Below are 24,737 nucleotides of genomic sequence, written 5' to 3'. Positions count from 1 at the left end.
TGGGGCCTGGTATGTCACAGGAACTGTTGGATGTGGGTATTGGTTAGTTGGATGTAGGAAAAAGGAAAGGCAAGCCCAGGCACAGTGCTTGGCCAGGTTGGCTGAGGAAAGCCAAGAGGCCCACCTGGGTACCCACTCCCTATGGGAAGCCTGTCCCATGAGTATTAAATGGCTCTGCTATAGACCAAGGGGGGAATAGTTGGCTGCCCATTTCACAGGTTAGCCCTGTGTGCCCATTTGAGACAGCTGTGTTTTTAGTTGTGTGTTTTTTTGTTTTGTTTTGTTTTTTTTTCCTTTCCTTCCCATTTGAACTTGGAGTCTGTAATTAACCTCCAATAGGTTGCAGTCACTTTGTGGGTGAGAGAGGTAGTGGGGAGGGGGCTGGCCCACAGCCTACCTGCAGCAGGATGGTGGGAAACTTTGATGCCAGGCAGGCGGGCCGAATTGTCTCCAGGTGTTGCCCTGCAAAGGGGACTGCTCAGCCTTAGTCATTAGGTGAGAATCATTAACCCTTTTAAGAGTCCGCTGCTCCTGCCCCCTGCGTGCTGGGCGGGAGACACGACCAGGTCCTCCCTGGCTGGGGTGCCTGGCCATGCCCTGGGCGTCTGTCTTGCTCTCAGATCTCTGCAGGCTCCGCACCCACCGCCCACTGCTGAGAGGAATGAGGTCAGGCTGCTGGCAGCAGCGGCACCTCCTGGCCTCAGACTGGGATGTGGGAAAGGAGCAGCCCTGGATGTTGTTGTTGCTGTTGTTGTTATCTTTAATAAGGTGCTTTCTGAGGATCGCTTGTCAAACAGAGACAAGCCAGATGCCCTGGCTTGGTCCCAGGTGATGGGAAAGCAGAAGTCACAAGATACCCCATGGCCTGATTCATGGCAACTGTGGATATGTGTCTTAAGAGTTTATAGAGCCCATTCTCAAGAGAAATCTTATTGTGGAGAACACCTTCATCTTGTTCTTATAAAGCTGCCACAGTATAGTTCCCCTTTCCACACATACACACACACACCCCACCTCAGAGAACCCTAGTCCTAGCATTTAGGTGGTCATTTTTATAAGAGGCAGGGGGCTAGAAAGTGACCTCTGAACTTTCCCCTAACCCAAGGAGTATGAGAACTCAGCAGAGGGCTGGGTCTGAGGAGGGAGACATCCGGGGAAGTGAAGGAAGAGCTGCCTAATACCCAAAGGTCCACCTATGCCATCAACTGGCCACCCTCCATCTGAGGGGAAGGAGCAGCCATAGGAAATCAGAGTATCAGTGATGGTAGAGGTCAGGGTGTTCGGAATTTCTACCCCCTTCTTGTGCATACACATCTTCCTCTTGCTTCTGCCTGATGCCACTCATCTGTCCAGACGGGCCTTTGAGAGCCCCCTCTCTGCATGGGGAAGGACTCAAGCCCTCAGGACTATTTCTCTTCCCCTTGGCCACCAAGCTGAATATGCAGAGATTATTGTATTATAGTTAATAATATCAGAACATTGGAGACCATCTACAAATTCATCTGTACAATGGAATATTATACAGCCGTTAAAATTATTTAGATCTGTATTTCCAGACTTAGATATTGTTTTTTGTTTTGTTTTGTTTTTATAATATGTTGAGTGAAAAAAAAAGAATATAAAACATTTTAGAGAGAAAAGTCTTTCAGGAGATATTTGAAAATGTTGACAGTGATTTTCTCTCTGGTGGCAATTGAATTTATTTTAAGTGTTCTTTTTTTCCCCCTTACTTGTGTTATGTCGTTTTCTGCAACAAAAATATATTTCTTATATAAAAAACAGTAACAGAAGGCTAAAGCTAAACTCCTTGGGGAGTGGGGAAGTGGGTGATTACTCCATATACGACTGCATCTTTTCTGCCTGGAACATAGCACAGAGCCTGCACACAGTAGGCTCTCAGTAAATGCAAGTTGACTGAGCAGGAAATGCATGACTCCCTGCTGTGATGCTCTTGCCCTCACAAGATCCCATCCATGCCAGGAAGCCTAATCTTTGCTTGGTTCAGCTGTGGCCACAAGACCCACTAAGGACATGGTATACCGGTCTCCACATCTGCACACTAGTATTGCACTCTGGGATACAGAAATCACCTGACCCTGCTCAGAGAGGGTGTCAGAGAGGGAGCTAGAGCTGCCCAGTCATGTATGAGACCCCATGAGAGTGATCTCTGGGTGCTCAAAGGTGTGCTGTGTAAACATCTTAGCCTTTACTCAGGGAACCCCAGGGGTTGGTACTGGATTCCATGATGGGAAGTCATGGGGGAGATGTGATGGTGGCTCAAGTTAAGAACGAACTTAACGTGCAGAAAGTAAGATGAGGTCAACTTGTAACCCTCTAATGCCTTCCATCTCATTTAAATAACAAATCCAGACTTCTGGTTTACACAGCCCCATGTCACCTGGGACCTACCTCTCCAAGCTCCCCTCACACTAGCCCTGTCATCCACTATGTTCTTGCCATTATATATTCCACCTGTTTTAGTCCCTTGAATTTATCAAGCTTATTCCCACCTTGGGAATAAGAGCCATTCTATCTGCTTATGACAGTCTCATATTTCCTGTTGATTATTTACTCATTGTCTATCCCCCTCACTAAAATTCAGGCTCCAAAGACAGGAAGTTTATCTGTCTTGTTCAGCCTTAAAAACCCAGGGCTCAGAACAGTGCCTGATATATAGTAGGTGCTCAATTCATACAATGAATGAATGAATGGGAAACAAGTGAACTAGATGGGGTTGTTCTGAAGTGAGTGGTCTGTCTCAAGAAGTGGCTGTCCAGTCACACAGGGTTCTTACTAGATGAAATATATTCTTATGTTTTTCATTGGTGGCAGGAAATGATTATGAACCCCCAGTTCTTCAGACCCTCCAAATCGGGGTTGTGCCTACTGTTTTTAAGGTCATTTTCCATGTATCGCCCTCTCATCATCACCATTAAGCAGTGGCCACTGGGTCAATGCACAGTACTGTGCCAGGACTCACATCAGGAAGCAAGGTTGTAGAGTGACCACTGCTTCCTCCTACCAGGTGTCACTCCCATCCCCACCCTGGCTTGCTGAGAGAGAAGTGACACATGGTGATAGGGGTGGGGGACCCCCTTGTCTCAGAACTTCAAGAAAGGCCAGTACTCTCCAAAAGAGGGAGGGTATACTTTTGGGCCTAAGAAGAGGTCTCTGTGTCCCCAGTTTACAGCGAAAGGGGAGGGGCTTGCTGGAGGTCATTAGTTGACCACCAGGTTAGGGCACTGAGTACCATCCCAACTTTAGAACAGAAGCACCTGTAAAGATATGTTCAGTTTGTAACTAGTCATTGACCTCTATCTATACTTATACTTTGTGCACTTTTCTGTATTATGTGATAGATATTCTTTAAGTTACAAAGACACCTAAACCAAAAAACCATCGAGTCAGTCCTGACTCATAGCGACCCCTCCTTGGGTTCCCAAGGCAGTATCTCTATGGAAATAGATTGCCCAGTCTTTGAGGAGTAGCTGGTGGGTTTGAACTGCCAGGCTTCTGGTTAGCAGTCAAATGCCTTAGGCACTATACCAGCAGAACTCCTACAAAGACACCTAGGCTCTTCAAAATCCACATGCCCAGACCTATTCTCACAGGCTCTGCTTCAGAATGTCTGGGAGATATCCCAGCACCATTATAGCTTTAAAAACTTCTCGTAAGATTCTCATTTGCAGTCAAGGTTAAGAGCTATTGATAAGGAGTGACTGGGGGCCCCAGAACAGACCTGAGTAGACAATAAGGGGCTTAGGTAAAGGGGAAGGATGCTGAAGCAGAGTTTCTATCACACATAGAATAATGAAGCTCTAGAGAGTCCATCAGATTGATAGGTTGGTGCATATAAAACCTCTAAATGTCAAAAGAAAAAAGAAAAAAAAACAGCATTTTAAAAATTGAGAAGCAAGTAATTGGGAAAAACCATTGTAACCAAAGGTTAATAGCGTTAATATTTATAGAGAGCTCTTAGAAATCAATAAGAAGATAAGTACACAATAGAAAAACAGACTGTGGACATGAACGGGCAGTTCAAAAAGAAGTAACACAATGGGCCAGTCCACTTATGAAGTGTTCAGCCTCACCAGTAATCAAATAAATGCAAATGAAAACAACAAAGAGACATTATCTTTTGCCTAGTTAATTGGCATAGATGAAATGCATGATAATACCTTGGGTTGGTAAGGGTGTGGAAAAAACAGGCACTGTCATTCAGTGGTGGGAGTGCAAACTGTCTCAGCCTTTCCAGAGGGTAAATTGGCAATGTGCAAAGCCGAAGAAGATTGCATACCCTTTGACGCAGCAATTCCACTTTTAGGAGATAGCCTTAGGAAATAATTGTGGATAATAATAACAATAATAGCTAACCTTTTTTAAATGCGCTCTATGTGCCAGGCCCTACACACATTATCTCATATAATCTTCAAGGCCATCATCCCACGAGGTCGGAGCTATTATTATCACTTGCATTTTAGAGATGAAGAAAGAATCTGAGGTGAAAAGGATTAAGTAAATGGCCTAAGGACACACAGCTAACAAGTGACAAAGCCAGGATTTGAGCACAGGCAGCCCAGGTCTAGAGTCCTACTGCCCTTTCAGCAATATGCACTGGATGTGTACAAAGATGAAGCTGCAAGGATGTTCCTCCAGGGTTGTTTGCAAATTAGTTATGTAAATTTTAATATACCTATACAGTGAAATAGTATTTGTTGTTGTTAGTTGCTGTCAAGTTGTCTCTATCTACGTACAACAAAACAAAACACTGCCTGGTCCTGTGCCAGCCCCCACAATCCCCACTATACCTGAGCCCATCATTGCAGCCACTGTGTCAATCCATGTTGTTGAGGGCCTTCCCCTTTTTCATTGACCTTCCACTTTACCAAAGCATGATATCCTTCTCCAGAGAATGGTCCCTTCTGACAACATGACCAAAGTAGGTGAGATGAAGTCTGGCCATTCTCGCTTTTAAGGAGCATTCCGACTGCACTTCTTCCAGGACAGATTTGTTAGTTCTTTTAGCAGTCCATGGTGCCTTCAGCATTCTTCGCCAGCACCTCAACTCAAAAGCATCAACTCTTCTTCCTTCTTCCTTATTTATTATCCAGCTCTCACATGCATATGAGGGAATTGAGAATACCATGGTTTTGGTTAGGTGTACTTTAGTCTTCAAGGAGACGTTTTTGCTCCTCAGCACCTGAAAGAGGTCTTTTGCAGTAGATTTGCCCAGTGCAACACATTGTCTGATGTCTTGACTGCTGCTTCCATTGGTGTTGATTATAGAACCAAGTAATATGAAGTCTTTGACAACTGCCATCTTTTCTCCATTTATCATAATGCTGCTTCTCGGTCCAGTTGTGAGGATTTTTGTTTTATTATATTGAGGTGTAATCCATATTACGGACTGTAGTCTACAACAGATAGTATACAACAATGACAGTGGTGCTATAGAAAAAGATAGATGTGTGAATACTGGTATCAGTTTATATATACTTTTTTTTTTTTTTTTTGGAATTTCTGAAAATGTGTACAAGGAACTGATAAAAATTGGTTGCCTCCTGAAAGCATAAATATGTGGCTATGGTCAGAAGTAAAAAAGGAGTTTTGTTTTGTTTTTTAGCCATATACCTCTTTGCACTTCTTGAATTCTGAATCATGTGTATATACATATGTATAAACCATATATAAGCCAGTTGTCATCAAGTCAATTTCAACTCATGGTGAGTCCGTCAATCCATCCGTCAATCCATGTGTCAGAGTGAAACTGCTCCACAGGGTCTTCAATGGCTGGTTTTTTGTAAAGTAGATCACCAGGCCTTTCTTCTTAGGCACCTCTGAGTGCTCTTGAACCTTCAGCCTTTCAGTCAGTAGCCAAGCATGTTAACCATTTGCACCACCCAGACACTACACACATATATACATATGTAAGTGATGTTATACAACTTGTTCCACTTAACTTTATTTTCTTGAAATGCTACTCAGTTCCAAAGGGGGGTGGAATTCAAGGCTCTACCTTGTAGAATCATACTGAAGTTGATAAAGATACATCTTCAATTGTTTGCCCCCGTGTTCCCCAAACTGATTTGCTCATGGAACTTTTTTCTCAAATAATATTCGTTATTGGGAGCTCTGGTGGCAGTGCCTAAGGCATTTGACTGCTAACCAGAAGGCTGGCGGTTCAATCCCACTAGCCACTCCTCGGAAGGAAGATTGGGCAATCTACTTCCGTAGTGATATTGCCTCGGAAACCTAAGGAGGGGTCGCTACGCATCGGGTCTGACTTGAGAGTAAGAGAGAGATTCATTATTAACTCAGGTCCTATAGAATTCTTTTTCTTCCAAATTTTATTTATTTTGTTGTTATTGTTGAGAATATGCAAGCAAAACATACACCAATTCGTTTCTACATGTACAATTTAGTGACACTGATTACATTCTTCAAGTTGTGCAACGATTCTCATCCTCCTTTTCTGAGTTGTGCCTCCCTCGTTAATATAAACTCACTGCCCCTGAAGATTCCTATCTAGTCCTTCAAGTTGCTATTGTTTGTTTGATCCCATACAGATAGTCCTTAAAAGAGCATAGTGCTCAAGGCAGACCTTTCTACTGATTAAGCTAAACTATTGTTCAGTTTTAAAATGACTTCAGAAGACATTTTCGATGTAAGGTTTAAAGATTATCTCAGGGCAATAGTTTCAGGGATTCATCCATCCCCATGGCTCCAGAAAGTCTGGAGTCTATGAGAATTTTAAATTCTGTTCTTCATTTTCTTCTTTTTCATCAGGATTCTTCTGTGCAATATGTCCTATAGAATTTCGTTTTGGGAAATGTTATTAGAGATTAATACCAATGAGAAAGAGTTGCATTGTTTCACTAAATGAAAGAAACCTGTTATTGTCAAGTGCTTTCATTTTGTTTAAGCATGGGGGGGGAAGAGAGGGAGAGGGAGAAAGAGAGAGGAAGTGGGGAGAGAGAGAGGAAGAGGGAAAGAGAATGAGTAATGGGTGATTTTCTTTTCTTTTTATTTTACCTGTCTGTATTTTTTTGTTTTCTACAGTGAACACAATTATTTTGCAAAGGAGTCATTTTTTAAGTCTATGTAATACAGCTTTTTAAAGCTTTGGGAGCTCTTTCTTTTTATGCTCCCTCTGCCCCTTGCACCCTCCTCACCTGTGTTCCTCACTACCCTGAGCACCAGCTCAGGGTTAGGTTCAATGAGGGGACCTCTCCCTATAGCCAGGCCCCCTTTCCTGCCATACTCCAGAGCCAGCTAGGCCCATTGCCAGAACTCTGGGCCCTGAAGAAAGAACCAATGACCGATGGCTGCTCAGTCCCCAGGCAACTCCCTAGTCCCAGCAGACCCTCCCTTCTACTAAAGACTTTAAGCCTGAAATAGAGATGAGGCTGCAGAAGCAGTCACCAGCCTGGTAACAACCTTGTAGAATCATACTGAAGTTGATAAAGATACTTCTTCAATTGTTTGCCCCCGTGTTCCCCAAACTGATTCAGTCATGGAATTTTTTTCTCAAGTAATACTCATTATTGGGAGCTCTGGTGGCATAGTGCCTAAGGCATTTGACTACTAACCAGAAGGCTGGCAGTTCAAACCCACCAGCCACTCCTCGGAAGGAAGGTTGGGCAATCTACTTCCATAGTGGTACTGCCTCGGAAACCCAAGGAGGGGTCGCTTGTTACAAACCCAAACACCTGGGCTTTGGTCCCTGCTCTGTGGCTGCCTGGCTATGTGACCTCAGTGAAGTGTGTTAATCTGTCTGAGTCTCAGCTTTACCTTCTATGTCTATAGTGACACTTGCCTCACAGACCTCGGGACTACATGACAGCATGCAAGAAGGCATTATATATCCTGCAAAGGGCTGTTCCATTGGAAAGTCTTGCATATCCCAGCAGGGAGCATTGGCTGGCCTTTACTGAGAACAGAGGACTTTTTTCCTATCTTTGATGGGAGAGGGGAGTCAAATCATGAAAGACAGGGCATGTGGAAATAGGACAGTATTTAAGAAATATGGGAGAGCCCCTTAGCTTGGCTTTTGTAGCCTTTTATCCATGGTTTGGCCCATTCCCCCCATGTAGCCCCAGGGCTTGTCTCCAGCACGGCCTCTCTACTTCACCCACTCAACTCAGCCCATGTGTTGTTCTCCAAAGCCACTATGTCTCTGCCTGGCCCACCTTCCTTACCCATCCTTGAACTCTTAGCTACGTTAGCTCCTCCCCATGGTTGGGGTCACTTTTCTGGGCCCTACTATCCCTAGCCCTCCATAACCATGCTGTGATAACAGTGCCAAGTTACAGTTCTTCTGCTACAATGAACTTCCTGATGGCAGGAACTGTGTCTGCCATGTTGGTCTCCCTATGTCCTCTAGACCAGCATAGGCTGGAGGCTGGGAACAGGAGTTAGATCATTAACACTGGAGTCAAAGAGACTTGGGTTTGAATCCCAGTTCTACCGCCTTGAGGAAGTGATTTCATAATTCTGAGCCTGAGTTTCCCTATCTATCAATGGGGTTAATGATTGCCATGAACTCATGGAGTTATCATCAAGATTTTATAAGCTAATGTATATAAAGCTCTTAGGGCCATTCTAGGCATGAAAGAAACTCTCTATTTATAGTATAATAAGTAAGTAGTATCATTGCAGACTCTGTTAAGCTTGCTGGATTGAATTAGGAAAGGGCACCAGGAGGAGTGGCTCCCTAGGCTCACTCTTTCACCACCCCAGGCCCAGCCCAAGGACAGTGGCCCTTACCTTCCACTGCTCATGCCTAGAGTTGCCTTACTGCCACCATGCTCACCGCCCTGCCTTGTGCCCCCACAGCCATTCGGCCCAAGCTGAAGAAGATGAAGAGCCAGACAGGACAGGTGGGTGAGAAGCTATCACTGAAGTGCGAGGCAGCAGCTGGTAACCCCCAGCCCTCCTACCGCTGGTTCAAGGATGGCAAGGAACTCAACCGCAGCCGTGACATTCGCATCAAGTATGGCAATGGCAGGTGAGCACCATCCAACCCTCCCTTCCACAGACCGGTTGCCCTCCCTTCTCCCTGAAAAGGAGGGGCCTGAGCTAGACAGAGCCTGGGGCTGTGCCCCCAGACCCACCCATGGAAGCAATCCCAGCCCCTCTTCACCCCTTTTCCCACATCCCACCTTCTCCCTGCAGTTCTGGGTCCCTCTGGTTTGGTTGGCCCAGTGTCTTGCAGATGTAGATGCTCAATTAATGTCTCTGGATGGTTGAAGGCAATTTGATTGTCAAGGTCAGCTTTACCTGTAGATTAAGGATCTGGAGGCCCACTCCCATCCCTAAAAGTTACTGTCATTTGGTAACTTTTGGGGAAAGATCCTGACTCTAGAATGCCTCTGGGAGCTCACATGTGATGATGGGCTGGTTTCTCATCTGAGCAACCTGTTGCTTAGCCAAGAGCTAGACAAGGAGAAAGGGTACTAGATCTCAGACAGTTTCCCCCTATGAAATGAGAATTGTCTAATCTTTGATTCAGTGCTCCAGGGAAGTGAATCAGAAGCTCTCTGAATCTCCAGGTTACAGAAGATGACCTCTCTTCCTGCTTCGGTTGATAGGGCAGGGGATCTTCAGGCACCAGAGAAACTAGTAATCCAAGAGTAACCTCTCTCCCTCTCCAGATGCAGGACAAACAAGGAAGCTAAACACAAGTTCTGCCTGACTTCTGTTCTGTCAGCCCTGGGGACTAGGAGGACTCCCCTGGATGGTCGAGGAGCACCCCTGTCTTTTCTGCCCCCTCAGTGGCAGTGGATTTGATTTTTCATTTGGTAGAGTAGCTTCAACTACCCTTCCTTTCAGGATGTCATTTTCTTCTTTAATGCTCACAAAATGCAAACGAAGATGATGTCTGAGGAACCTCCGTCCAGCCTGCCCCCATCAGAAAGTGATGGAAAAAATGCCTGGGTCCAGGCTGCTCCTAGATTGCTCTGTGGTCCTGGGTGTGTACACCTGGCCTCTGAACCTTGGTCTCTAGAACCTGTGAAAAGAGGTAGTAGGAGCAAATGGTCCATGACATCCTCGCAGTTAGAAAAGAGAGAACTGGTCACCCCAGAAAGTGGTCCAAGCAGAAAACAGTCATTTAAGGAGGACTTAGTTTAGATAAAAAGTTTGTGGTTTAAAGAATGCTGATTCCTAAGGAAATTACTGGGGGAGGGGTCTGGTGTGTCCCTAGTTGGCAAGAATTCAGGCTGCCCCTTCAGCTCACCTTCTGGAGCCAGCCCATCCCTTCTCACTGCCCTGACAAGATTGGCTCCAAGCTGGAGAGAATGGACTGCCTTCCTAGAGCTGTTGGGGCTCCTGTCTCCCTCCTGTCCTCTCATCTAGAAGATGATGTGTCTCCCCATTTCATTGAGACAAAAGAAGTCAGGAGACAATGACTTCATTACTCCCAAGCATATCCATTCTCATGCCCTTGTTCCTGATCCCAGTGTCACATAGCCCCACACCCTCCATCCACACATAAACACACACATACCCTCAGAACCCTGGTACTATCACATCAACCAACTACTTTTTCTATTAATTTCACAGATTCTCTTTCTACCTGGAAACCTGTGTATATCTCTTCTACAACGCCTTCCCTCCACCTTGATGTTTACTCTTCCTCCCTAGCTGTTGCCCCATCTGCCTTCTACCCTTCACTCCATATGGCATCAACTGGAGGGAGTTAGTTTTATGCCCACTGACTCCACACACTCTCATCTTCTACTCACTCTTCCCTGTTGGAATCTACTCTTAAAATACACTCCAACACTCTTGATAGGTGTGGATCCTGAGAGACCCCAACAACCTCTGAGTTTCCTGGCGCCATTTCTCCAGGCCTCTCAGCAGCCATTGGCATGGGTACCACCTGTTCCCTGAGCCCCTCAGGTACTTTTCCTTGTTCTCCTGCACCTCTAACTACTTTCTCTCATCCTCCATCAGTATTTAAGCTTTCCTGTATTTATGGGCTTTACTTCTCTCCTCAATCCCTCTCCACCTATGGGTGATTTCACCTTTTCCCCTTATTTTAAATATCTAATGACCTCAATTCTCCATCTCTAGTCTTGATGACTTTTTAACCTGAATTTTGGACCCATACTGCCATCTACCCACTAGATACCACCCCTGAGATATCCCAACCAAAAAAAAAAAAAAAAAAAACTTTGCCATGGAGTCCATTCCAACTCATGCAACCCCTTGTTGGGTTTCCGAGGCAGTATCTCTACAGAAATAGATTTCCCAATCTTCCTTCTGAGGAGTGGCTGGTGGGTTTGAACCACCAGCCTTCTGGTTAGCAGTCAAATGCCTTAGGCACTACGCCAGCAGAGCTCAAATACAGGATACCCCAATCTAGCCTCTTCCTCCCCTTGCCTCCTTGAGCCCTGTCTCTCACTCCCAAGTTCCCCTTTCAGCACTTGCAAACAGAGACTTCCTATTGCTCAGCCCCTATCCCCTTAACATCCATTCCAGTTGGGTACCACATCCTGCCCTGCACATTTCTTACCTGTCCTCCCTGCCTCTAGTTTCTTTTCTTCCATTTGGTCCCATTTTTTACCACCCTCTACCTTTTCTGGGCCATAGCCCCCTTTGTGAGTCTATTTCTATATCTGACAAACATTGAGCACCTACTATGTACCAGGTACTGTGCTGGAGGCTGGGAAAATAACAGTGAACACAACAAGCATAGTTCCTACCTTCATAGAGTTTCTAGTTTAGATTCTAGAGTCATTGTTCTTGTTGTTGTCAGGTACTGTTGAGTTGATTGCTACTCATAGAGACCCTATGTAAAACAGAAGGAAACACTGCCTGGTCCTCACAGTTCTTGCTATACTTGAGCCTATTTGTTGCAGCCACTGTGTCGATGCATCTGGTTGAAGGTCTCCCCCTTTTTCTCTGACCCTCCACTTTACCAAGCATGATATCCTTCTCCAAGGACCAGTCCCTTCTGACAACATGACCAAAGTAGGTGAGATAAAGTCTGGCCATGCTTGATTCTAAGGAGAATTCTGGTTGCAGTTCTTCCAGAACAGATTTGTTCATTCTTCTGGCAGCCCATGGTATTTCGGTATTCTTTGCCAACACCAACAACTTATAGAATAGAATCTGGTAAAAGTTTAGAACCTTTCATCAGAAAAAAATGTGTCTCATACACCCAGCCTCTGTAGTACTTCGTGTTAGCAGGAAGTCCACCGAGACACTGATCCAGTGAATGCCTGACAGAATGATCTTTCTAACATGGACACATGCCCAATCATTCATTCATTTACTTGACAGCTATTGAGAACCTCCTCTATGCCAGGCACAGCCCAGGCCTTATCCCACAATCCTTAGTGTGAAGAGTCTAGGTGCAAACGCCTCCCCAGAGGAAGAGCTAGTTCTAGCTTCCAGCTCTCCCTTTCCTGGCCTTTAAGTCACTGTCCAGCTGTTCCCCAACACCTCTCTGCTTCGGACCTCTGGTCAAATGTGCCATTTCCTTTCATGACTCTAAAAGGAAATGAAAGCTCCCATCCCCCTCCTGTCCCTGGCAGAGTTCTCCAAGACCTAGCTTAAATGTCACATCCTCTGGGACACTTTCCTGAGCCCTCCAGGCAGCTCTCCTTGTCTCCTCCCATGCTGCCTTGGACTTGGCTTCATTGCATTGTTTGGGGGGTGGGGCTGGCCTGCTAGTCTGAAAGAGCCTCAAAGGCTGGGTCCCCCACCCTTATAGGTCCTTCTTCCCTGTAGGGCCAGGCACTTAGGAGATTGTCATTAAATGTTGAATTGATAAGAATCCTGCAAGACAGCCCTTCCTCTCCTGGATATAGGGCCCTACTGGGGCTGGACAGAAGGCCTTTTGGATTGTCCTAGACTTTGAATAAGTTACTATCCTGGTCAAGCCTCCGTTTCATCGGACAAATGAGTTACTCAGTCCAGAAACAGGACCTGGCAGATCTTCCCTTCCTGAGTATTAGGGACTTCTAACAGTCCTGGTGACGCAGTGATTAAGCATTTGACTGCTAACCAGAAGGTCAGCTGTTCAAACCCACCAGCTGCTACATGGGAGAAAGATGTGGCAGTCTGCTTCCGTAAAAGTTTACAGCCTTGGAAAACTTATGGGACAGTTCTACAGGGTCATTGTGAGTCAGAATCAACTCAGCAGCAGTAGGTTTGGTTTTTTGGGTTCTAAGAGCCTGAAGTGTGTCCCCTGCCACCTAACCTGCCTCCTGTCCTGTTTGTCCCTTCTCTGAAACTTCCTTCTCCTACCTATCCGACCCCTGGGCTCCCAGCAGTGAGTTGCTAATGCTGGAGGAGTGGGCCATGATAGGGACCTTCTGATTCCCTCTGACCAAAGTCCCCTCGGAGTGACTTGTAGCAAGCTGCCACCTGCACAGTTACCCACCCTCACACTCACACACACCATACCTGGCATGAGGCCAGGGGCTGGAGTCTCCTTTTTTGCAAGATCATCTCCCTTCTCCCTGCCTGCCCTGCAGCTTGCTCTCCTGCCCTCCCGGCACATCGCCTGCCCAGGCCACACTGTGTCTAGACCTCTCTCCTGGCCTGCACAGACCCCTCCTTCCCAGGTTCCTGTGTGTCTCTGTGCCACCGCACTGAGGCATCTCACCCAAGCCTTCCTGTGCCAGGAGGAAACTGCTCCCCCCAGCCCTGGGCGCAGGGCCCTCCCCTGCAGAACCACATGTTCCCTTATTTATGAGGGGCAGGCTGGGACAGGCCCCTCCAGCAGGCAGCAGGAGGTAGGCGCTGAGGAAAATGTGGGGACGGGTGGAGGATGTAGCCGCCCAGATTCCATCCCTGTCAGCAGGGAACTGGCTGGGGAAGGAGGGGCGGGGCCTACGTTGCAGGGGGCAGGCCTGGGTCAGTGTGATTGAGGCCTGCCAGGAAGGCTGGAGAGTGTCCTGGCTTCCTGGGGCTTCTGACTGGAGCTGGGAGTGAAAAGAAGAAAATGTAGAGCTACAGAGCCCCCACCTTCCAGCTCTCACCCCAGAGCCTCTTTTACTTCTCTGGGGCCCACCTCCCAGAACTGCTGAGATCATCAAACAGCTAGTAAACCAAAATACCTGCGGCCAAGATACAGGGGCCATTTTTTCTGTACCTTTCCCTTCTTGCTGTTCTTAAAAGGAGACAGGGCCATCCCTGAGCCTGGTGCCTCCTTTCTTCAAGTCTCACACCTTTGTGTCATCAAGCCCTTCCTTAAAGTTCCAGCTTTTATCCCTCCAGATAGCCTGTGAACCTTGCTCTGTTTTGTCCTGCTACATAGGATACTATGTGACGGAAGCTCCTTTGAATTCAGATGCAAGTGACAAGGAGGCTGTGGCTCTGTGCCCCCTATGCATTGATCTGAGACTCTCAGATTGTCCCCTGCCCTGCTCATCTAGTGTGCAGGAAAGAGCTGGTGACAGGGAAGCAAGAGAAGGCTTATCCCAGCAAAGCTGGGCTTTGTGGCATCTAATTAGGCTGGAGCCAGGGAAGAGATGCTGTCTTGGCCAGAGGGGCCTCCAGGGCTCTGGTTAATGAAGGGAACAAGCTTCAATTGAGAGAAGAGTGTTGTGGGCAGGCACCAGGCCAAGAAAAGAGACCAACTTGAGCCAGGAAGGGTAATAGGTAGTTGGGCAACTGTCACCATAACATCATCAAGGACATTGCCACAGAAACAGGGACTGTTGATCAGACAACCTTGTGGTACCCTTGCTTGGGGGATCTTGGAGTAAGGAGGCCTGAGGTGAGGAGGTCTGGGAAGAGATACACTCCCAGAAGCAGAGCCCAGGAGAGGTCATGAAAGAACAGGAGCAGGAGTGGGGACCATGCGACTTCCTGAGGGGCTTGAATTTCTTCCCCCAGGAAAATAGTTACAAAGAAGGTTCAGCCCTGGGAAAATAGATAATGAGGATTCACAGATTTAGAACGTGTGTAGCCCCGAGCCCTGCCCTGTGTTCCCCAGATCTTCCTCCCACTCCAGGGACTCAGGGTTACACCTGGGCCCCAGACATGGCCGGTCTGACAATACCTCCTTCCCATCCACCCTCCGGGGCCATTGTGGCTCTGGGGGGAGAAGTGACCATTGGGGAGCCATAGCAGGCCTGGGCCCTGGCTCATGTCTCTCCTCCTCTTATCCCCTCCCTAACCAGAAAGAACTCACGACTCCAGTTCAATAAGGTGAAGATGGAAGACGCTGGGGAGTATGTCTGCGAGGCCGAGAACATCCTAGGCAAGGACACAGTGCGGGGCCGGCTCTACGTCAGCAGCGGTAGGTGGTCCCTCAATGAAGGGAGGGTCCTAGAAGGGTTCAGCAGGGCGAGCCAGTTACCCCCACTCCCCCGCCTTGGGAGGCCTGCACATGATCCATCTTGCACTGGACTCCCCTCCCTCCTGCTGCTGCCGTATCGAGCCCAAGATCTCGGCCAATTCAGAGAAATGCAGTCGAAGCATAAATGTTTAGCTTTGTTATCTGGGCCTGGAAGAGCCGCCAGTTCTCATTTTAAATACCCTGAAAACTAAATATTTTGAAATCAAGAAGTGGGGGTGGGGAAAAGGATATTTTTAGAAGGCAATTATGGGAGGCCGGATTGCCAGGAGCGGGGCTAGGGGGAGAGGCAGGCCGGGTGTGAGCAAGCCAGCTGATTGCCTGTAGCCTGTCACTGTGTTGGGCACCCGAGGGCAGGAAGCCTCTACTGGGCCATGGGGTGAGAAGCTTAGGGGCCTTGGGCCCCTGAGGGGCGTCTATGCTCAGGGACAGCAGGCCCCTCTCCCACAGTCATCCCCTCTTTGAAGACTCACAAGGTCAGGACCTCACCACACCCCTCAGCTTCCCTTCTCCACAGTGGCAATTCCAGCTGCAAGAGAGGAAGCACCTTCCCGCTGGGCTGTCCTCTCAGGCACTAGCCTTTCTAGCATTTCTCTTCACTGGAAAGCCGCCTCCCCTCTCAGCCAACGCTGCCTCAGGCCGTCCCCCTCCACTGTCTCCTTTCCCAGGAAGCATAGTGCCCCCCTCTCAGAGCTCCACATCCCTCAGATCTCTTTCCTCCTACCAACCTGCAGACTAAGCATGCCATTTGGCTCCTTATGTATTAGGATTTGCTCCCAGACATGCCCCATCACAGAGTCCCATCATGTATCTGTAGTTACCTGCCTGCATTTCTACTAGGTGGCCTTCCAATACCCGCTAAACCCAGCATTGCCTCAATAACAACTTGTAACATTCACTGCCCTCCAACCCTCAGATGAAAACTTGGCTCAGATCTTGTCTGTACTGGATTTGATAAGGGATACCTGTTTTCCTGTCTGTCAGACTCCTTAATCTCCCTTACCGCTGTGTCCAGTAAGTCTAACTTTCCAAGTCCTACTCATTCTTTGTTCTGGATCCCTCTCACACCTATCCCTTCCATTACAACCCTATCACAAGGACAGCCTTGGTCCAGGTTTCAGCCCTACTTGCCTGAAAACCACAGCAATGGCATCTTACGGTGCTTTCATCCTGCTGTGCCCCCTACCTACATCATGGACCACAGAACAACCTCTCAATAGTCTGGCTCAACAGCAAGGGCACCTGTAACTGTGCTTTGTCCCCTTTACATCAGTTCTTATTCTTTCTCCCAGGCAGCTTTCCTTCCCTAACTACCCACCAGGGCCATTCTCAGCTCTGACCCTACTCCTGTACCACTTCTGAGCCAACTTCAGTTCTGTGGCATCTCTTGAGTTGCTATCCTTAGATCCTTCTTCAGCTCTCTTCCTTGTTGCTGAACTTTGTGAGTGTGACTTCCCCACAGAATTGTAAATCTCAGGAATGGGGAGAAGAGAGATGATAGCTTGCCCCAGGAGTAACAGCAATAAAACCCCAAAACCAGACCCACTGCCATTGAGTCAATTCCAACTCATAGAGTAGAACTGCTCCATAGGATTTCCAAGGGTATACATCTTTATGGAAACAGACTGCCTCATCTTTCTCATGTGGAGCAGCTGGTGAGTTCAAACCACTAACCCTTGGTTAGCAGCCTAATGTTTTAACTACAGTGCCACCAGAGTACCTGTAACAGTAAAAGTTACTATTTATTGAAAGGAGTCCATGGGTGGTACAAGTGGTAACATGCTCGACTGCTAATCCAAAAACTGCAGGTTCGAGTCCACTCAGCGGCACCTCAGAAGAAAGCTCTGGAGATCTACTTCTGAAAAATCAACCACAGGAAACCCTGTGAACACAGTTCTACTCTGATACATGAAGTGTCGCCATGAGTCAGAATCAATTCAACAGCAACTGATTTGTATATTGAGAGCTTACTCTGTGACAAGCTCTGAGTTATCTCATGAACCCTTACTGAAAAGCATCATGTATTTTATACATTATGGAACTGAAGTTCAGAGAAGTTAGATATTTCACCTACAGCCAACCAGGTAGCCAGTGATAGAGCTATGCAATGAAGCAGTAGTCAGTAGGCACTTAGACTATAGCTCCGCAAGGTGATGGATGTCTTGTTTACCCCTCAGGGCCTAGCACGTTGTAGCTACCAAGTAAATGTTACATGAAAGAACTTACAAACTGTTCCAAGGCCTTCATTAAGTCCCCCACACTCCAGCCCAAGCATGGTAGCAGTGGGGGTATCTGGCCCTCCTGTTCCTCCAACCAGGGGCCTGGACAATGAATGTGCCTAGAGCCCAGCACCTGCCACCTCCAGCCACAGGATTTGGGGTTTTCATGTCAAGACTTTCTTAGATACAACTGATAAAAACCCAACTTAACTATCTTAAGGAGTTTATTTATTGGCTTATAAAAGTGGGGGAAGTCCAGAGGTAGAACTGACCCCTGACATGACAGGGTCCAAGAACTCAGAATGTGGGTCAGGACACTCTGTCCCACTGTGTGTTGGCCTTATTACCTCCAACTGTAAAATGAGCTTCTTCCATGTTTGGGGAATGGAGTGGGAAGAGAGGTCCCGGACTCAGACAGCTCCAGGTTTATATCACTCCAGCCAGTCACCCAGAGAAAAGAGATGGTTCTGTGTCCATATACAAGGATGGATTCTGGTTAGGCCCTGCTTGGAGGAGGAGTTCTGGTGGCATAGTGCTTAAAGCATTCAGCTGTTAACCAAAAGATCAGCGGTTCAAACCCACTAGCCACTCCGTGATAGAAAGATGAGGCAGTCTGCTTCTGTAAATATTTACAGCCTTGGAAACCCAATAGGGCAGTTCTACTCTGTCCTAAAGGTTCACTATGAGTTGGAATCGACTGGATGGCAATGGGTGTGGTTTTTTGTGTGAGTAGTTTTAGCCTAATCACTGTGTTCAGGAGGGTGGGCTACCATGTTTGGGTCACCTCTGTGTGTTGTGTGCAGGGAGGTTACTGACAGACAGAATATTGTGACTGATACCCCTGCCAGAACTCTCTGGGGGCACTTCTCTATTAGCAGGAGGGCTGTTATGCAGAAAGCCACAGTACTGCCCTTTCTCTTGCCTGGGGTCTGGACTTGAGACCGGGAAAGGCTGTGAGACCCCACTAGATAAGCTGCAGCCACACCCCACACTAGGCTTCTGTCAGTCCTCCTGGGAATCACAATCCTGCCTTTGGGCCAGGAGCTAAGGGCAAACCTGGAATCCCAGGCCTCCCATAGGGGTCTTCGCCCTTTGTCCCTCCAGCCTAGCAGGAGAGCTACAGGACCAAGCAGAAGAAAGAGTTCAGAGATTTCGTCTAGTTGCAGCTATGTCATTCAACCCTAAGCAAATTACTTTTACTCCACCTCCCTAGTCTGGTTTTCCCATCTGCAAATTGTGGGGCTGGGCTAGATGATCTCAAAGTCCCTTCCCCCAAACCTCTGGGATTCTGAATTTGACATTGCACTGAGCCACCACACGCTCATATGACCACACACACACAGTACACACCTCCTGTGCTGCCCTGCTGCTGTCCATGGCAGGCAAGAGTCTACCCTTGATGTAGGGAGGTAGCCAGGGCCGCTGAAGGGGATGAGGAGGCCCCCACTGGGGAATTTTCCCAGACAAAGATGCCCAGGCTCCTTGTTTACCTATGGAACCCAGGAGACCTGCAGCAACCACACCCTGGGGAGGGGGCAAAGGGGGGGCAGCGGGTAACTGTGCCTGCCCCCCTCTGACTCATCCCAAGGTGGGTTGGCTTGGCCCGCCCAGGCCCCAGGGAAGCCAGGGCTACAGAGGTGGGGCCTCCAAAAGAGGGCATGGCAGGGCCGGAGAGGGAAAGTGGGCTTTTCCAGGGTCATCACTTCAGCTCGTGGCTGGCTACAGCTCTGTTCGGGTGAAGCCTGATTCTTCTTTACCAAATCAGGGTGGACTGCCTCCCTCCTACACCCCTTTACAGTGGCAGCTCTGCCAGCTCACATGAGGCATCCAGCCTTCCTCAGCTGGCTGGGAAGAGGAGTCGGCAGGAAGTTTTGTGGTGCTTTTAGTAAAACAGTCAGCTTGTTCCAAGCCACTTCTGATTTAAAGAAACCTCCGCCTTATCCCCAGGTAAAAGGGAACCAGGGAATGTTCCGGGGTGGCTGTACCAGTCCCAGGATAGTGGGCTGGGCCTGGCTTCATTCCACAGGGTAGGCAAGTTTGACCTGGCATGTCACAGAACCATAGAAGCCCTGGCAAGGCCACCTGTCCCTTACTAGAAAGTTAAAAAGGCTGAGTGCTTACACACACACACATTCACGTGTGCTTTCTTCCATGCCTTCAGCAAGGCCCTGCTTGGAGCTCTGGGGAGTCACAGTGTTGGCCCCCAACAAAACCCCTCAAATAGCAGGAAGCTAAAACCTGAACTCCAAAGTGTCTGCCTATGCTAACAACAGAAGAGGTGAATGGACAGCTTTACCAAAGGACAGCTTTACCAAAGGGGTAGGGAGCTACTGGGTAAGTGAGAGGGGAGCCCTGATGGATGAAGAGACACTTGACCTGGGCCTGGGAAGATAAGCAGAGGTTTTCTCGGTGAGCAAGGGAGAAGAGCAGTTGCAGCAGGATGCAGCAGATAGAAAGGATCACCACGGCATCAGCTCCCATGCTGGCCCTTCTCCATCTTCAAGGATTCTGATAAGCTCATTTACACCAAGACATTGATGGCTGATGGACAACAGCTTCTAGAGTTAACCCCTCTTGGGCATTTTTTAAAATTTGAAATATATACTATAAAATTCACCTTTTTAAAAATTTAAAAGTTCAGCAGTTTTCAGTATATTTACAAAGCTGTGTAGCCATCACTCTATCTAAATTCCAGAACATTTGTATCACCCTAAAAAGAGGACATGTATCCATTAGTGGTCACTCCCCATTTCTTCCTCCCCCATCCCCTAATAACCACCATCTACTTTCTGTCTATGGATTTGCCTATTCTGGGCATTTCATATAAATGAAATCACACACTATGTGGCCTTTTGTCACTGACTCTTCCACTTAACATAATGTTTTCAGAGTTAATCCATGTTGTAATATGTACCAGCACTTTATTCCTTTCTATGGCTACATAATATCCCCTTGCATGGCTATACATTTTGTTTATTTATCAGTTTGAGTTCTTAGGTCACTTGGATAATGTTTCCATAGTTTGACTATTCTGAATAATGCTTCTATGAACATTTGTGTACAAGTGTTTGTACGGACATATTCTCTTGGGTATAATAGAATTGCTGTGTCATATGGTATTACTATGTTTAACTTTTTAAGGAACTATCAAACTGTTCCCACATCTGCTACACCATTTTACATTCCCAGCAGCAATGGATGCCAGTTCAATTTTTCCACATCTTCTCTGACACTTGCAATTATCCGTCTTTTTTTTTATTATAGCCACCTGAATGGGTGTGAAGTGGTATCTCATTGTAGTTTTGAATTGCATTGCTCAAATGACCTCCCAGGATTTTTTGCATTTAGTAGGAGACAATGCTTTAATCTACAAGCAAGAGAATTTAGAGGACCATCCACTATCAGTCTTAGCCCAAGAGGCTAGACTAAGCCCTGGTATAGTAGCAGAAGGCATTTTCTTTAAAGAATCAGATGTTCATTTGTTCATTCACTCATTCATTCAGTAAATATTTATTAAATCCTTACTGTGTTCCAGACACTCTGCTACACATTGAGATTCAGGGTAAACGTGACTGACATGCTCCTACCCTGATGGAGCTTATATTCTAGTAAAGGAACTGATCATTAAAGAACTAATAAGTGCACAACTAATCATTGAATATGTTAGAATAAGTACTACAAGAGAAGTATACGATGTTAAAAGAAGGTAGAAGGGAGGAGCCTGACCAGCCCTACTGAGGCACTGATAACTTGGAAGTCCTGGACTGGAGGGCACCTGCCTTGTTAAAGAAGCTGGACTAACACCAGCATCATTTGAATAGTTAAAGACAGGGGCAGGAGATGAAGTGGGAGAGGTGGTGAGGCCCAGATTACACCTGGGGAGGAGTGGGTAGACTTTACTGTGAGTGCAGAAGGAAGCTACTGTGGTCCTCCAAGGAAGAGACTACAGGGTCTGGACTAGGGGAGGAAGGAGTCAAGAATTCTGCAGGGGGTAGAAATGGAGCCTTTGGTGAGAGATGGCTGTGGGGAATAGACAAGGAAGAGAAATCAAAGATGCCCACTAGGTCTTTGGTCTGTGCCCCTAGGGGGATATCTCAGTGCCATTCAAGCACTGAGATAGGGACAACTGGAGAACCAGGTGTGGGGCAGATGACCAGAAGCTCAGTTTTGGATGTGTTGAGTTTGGGGGTACCTGTAAGCTACCCAGGTAGAACTGGGAAGGAAGTAGCCAGACTCTCCAACTTAGAGTCCATAAGTCACCTTCTGTTCTCCAAACACGGGAGGACACAGTGAAGAAATGAGGATACACTGACAAGGGAGTGTAGACGTGTGGCCTGGGAGCCCCCATGTGCTGGAACAGCATGCCTGTGCCACAGTGCATGCATGCACCTTTCTGGGTGGAAATTCTCCTGGCATGTGGCTCCATGATACCCGGATTTGGGCTATAGTGACTTGGAAAGGCCCTGCCATCACAGAGGAGCAGGCCCAAGGTACTTCTTTCGGAGGTATAGAGGCCTGTGGTTGCTCTTCTCCATGCCCTCTGTGGCCAGCTCGCCCATTGCCCTCCCTTTCTGCCTTTACTGGGGCCCAGCCTAGTCCCCATGGTAGGTGTGGTTCTGGTTGCCTCATGCTCAATGCAGCTCAGCCTGGGGCCCATCTCCCTTTAGGAGCTGGTCTCTGCCTCTCAAAGCCTCACTGAGCACTGGCACGTATATGTGACAGGCTCACATTTGCAGCTCTGATCTCACTACCAGCACCCTCACTGCTCTCTCAACTTGGGAAGAACCAGCACTGAGGTTGTAACGGTGAGCCTCTGCCACCTGTGGCTAGTGGCTGCGCCTGGCAAGTTCTATGACTTAGCCAAGATCCACAAGAGGACCTGGGCTTGGGGACTAGGTAGTGTTTGCATTCATCTGCTTTTGTCAAGCTTTAATGCTGACATGCTTTTTCCACAAGGAACTGCGTAACTAGTGAGATACTCAACCGGGGCCAGGAGCCCTGAAGCCTTGTCACAATGCACATCATGACTCTGGACAGGCACCCCGCTGTGTTCCCTCCTCACTCCTCCTTTGCAAAGTAATTGAAGGGCAGGACAACCTCTGGGTCCTCCCAGCAACAGGATTTTACAACTTGCAGGTGTGGTCACTCAGCTATTTCTCTTCTCTGTCCCTTTCCTAGTTCCCTGGGTCTCACTGACCCAGAAGCAGGGCAAGGACCAACAGGACACCTTCTCTCCCCAGCCAGTATGTGGATCCCATCTAGATTTGGGCTTGAGCATACAAGGAAGACCCCAAGATGCAGAAGTGGGGCCCCAAGATGCCAGCTCAGCAGCAGGCATGATGTGGAGGGGAAAGTGGGAGCTAGGCCTGCCCGCTGGGTTTTATCAGCAAGCTCCTCAGACATATACAGAGGAGAGCTGTGTATACACTCCCAGTCCCCCACGCTCCATCTGTCTCCCCTCATGTCTAAACACTGAGGGCGCCAAGTGCCTGCCCTCCTCCTCTCACCCCTACTTCTGTGGGAGGTGGTAAAGACTCAGTCCCCTGGGGAGATTGGGCCAGCCAAGGTAGGATGGGCCACCTCAGTCAGGAGACCACTGCTGGGTGGGACCAGAGAGTTGGGGAGCAGGAGCCCGTTTCTGAGCAGACACAAAGCTGAGAAGACTATCCTATAGATGGAAACTGATGTTTGGGGCAAGAATTTTAACCTGAAACCAACTTCCTGGATATCATCCCCGATGGGAGCAGAGTTGTTGTTATCTTCCTTTATCAAACAACTCTGATCGATACAGTGTTCAGTCTGGGTTAACAGCCTTTAGCCCAGTCCTGTTCTGACCCAGTTTTCACACCCACACCCCTTCCCTAGCCCCATCTCTTCCCCAGCAGCCTGAAGCCCGTGATGCATGGCCTGGACTGTCCAAGGCCCAGAGGCTCCCCCCAGAGGCTACAGCTGAATACGCAGAGGGCTGATTGACATGGAAGGCATGGAGAAGATCAGGGATGCTATGGAAATGGGGCTTTGTGGCCTTTGTAGTCTTAATGGGGGACTTGAAGCCAGCTAATCCTTGAGGTCAAGGAGAAAGAGAGTGGAAGTTAGAGTCCTCCCCATCTCCCCAAATTTCATAAAATGATAGTATCTAACAAATGCCTTCAAGCCCCAGATTCCCACCCCTAACCCTCTCCAGCCACTCCTGGGTCTACCATAAGAGCCTAGGCAGTGCAGAGAATGTTGGGATCACCTCCCTGCACCACCTTGTACCTTTGTTCCCCCACGTCAGATGTCCATATCCCACCCACCTGCAGGGGAGCCCCTAGAATGGCAAGCAGGGAAGCAACAGAGTAAGCCCTTATCCAGCAGTGAACAAGGTTTCTGCTATCTTCTCATCCCCTCCAAGAAAAAGAAAATCTTCCTGACCCCTTGGAGGTTTGCCTCTGAGCAGGGATGCAGGGCCTCTCTGAGAAGACAGTCACAGCTCATGGTGGCCTTCCATTTGCCTTGTTGATGATTGAGAAGGACCAGCAGGCCTTCCATTCACAGTCATTGCTGCAGTTTCCAATGATCATCTGGTTTTAAGGTGTGACATGGGGGGCCAAGAAAGAGGTAGCCTCTGGGGCCTGAGGTGGTCTCAGTGAGTCACTGGCACGTGTCTCTCATACCTTCAGTGAGTACCACTCTGTCTTCCTGGTCGGGGCACGCCCGGAAGTGCAATGAGACAGCCAAGTCCTATTGTGTCAATGGAGGTGTCTGCTACTACATTGAAGGCATCAACCAGCTCTCCTGCAAGTAAGTGACCGGTATGGGTGGGCATGGGGAAAGGAGTAGGGTGGGAGAGGCTAGGGCAGAAGTGGAGGGCTCTAGGAAAAGTGGGCTGCAAGCCACTGACAAGGGGTCCCCAAGGGGTATAGACAAGAAATGTGCCCCACTTCCCAGCCCTTTCCAGGAGTATAGGGAGATGTAAGCTGTAAGGGGCTGAAAGGCTTTTGCTGTCCCAGTTTCCCAGGCCCCTACTCACCCCACCTCCTGATGTCCACCCTTCCACCAACACCCTTTAGGGAGATGAGGATGCCAGTCTACACCTTCTGTGGGCACTGGGAATCTGTTCTCTCTCTGTCTCTTTCTCTTTCTCTCTCTCTCTTTCTCTCTCCCTCTTTTCCCTTCCCCAATCTCTCAGCAACTTTACAAATGTTGTTCTTGATGAGTAT

The 24,737-nt window shown here is 47.9% G+C and overlaps 1 protein-coding gene across 1 annotated transcript in view; it reads left to right on the top strand.

The window, feature by feature from the left end:
• NRG2 (neuregulin 2) overlaps positions 1-24,737 on the top strand; it is a 264,101-nt gene that overhangs the window by 216,963 nt on the left and 22,401 nt on the right. The window contains exons 2-4 of the mRNA XM_007938981.2: positions 8,836-9,007; positions 15,141-15,259; positions 24,198-24,318. Of these exons, the coding sequence (XP_007937172.1) occupies positions 8,836-9,007; positions 15,141-15,259; positions 24,198-24,318 (412 nt within the window). The remainder of the gene's footprint in view (positions 1-8,835; positions 9,008-15,140; positions 15,260-24,197; positions 24,319-24,737) is intronic.

The sequence above is a fragment of the Orycteropus afer genome, unplaced genomic scaffold, assembly GCF_000298275.1.
Source record: "Orycteropus afer afer isolate SDZICR_OR568_19922 unplaced genomic scaffold, OryAfe1.0 scaffold00056, whole genome shotgun sequence".
NCBI lineage: Eukaryota > Metazoa > Chordata > Mammalia > Tubulidentata > Orycteropodidae > Orycteropus > Orycteropus afer.
This window is presented reverse-complemented; position numbering and strand designations above follow the sequence as displayed.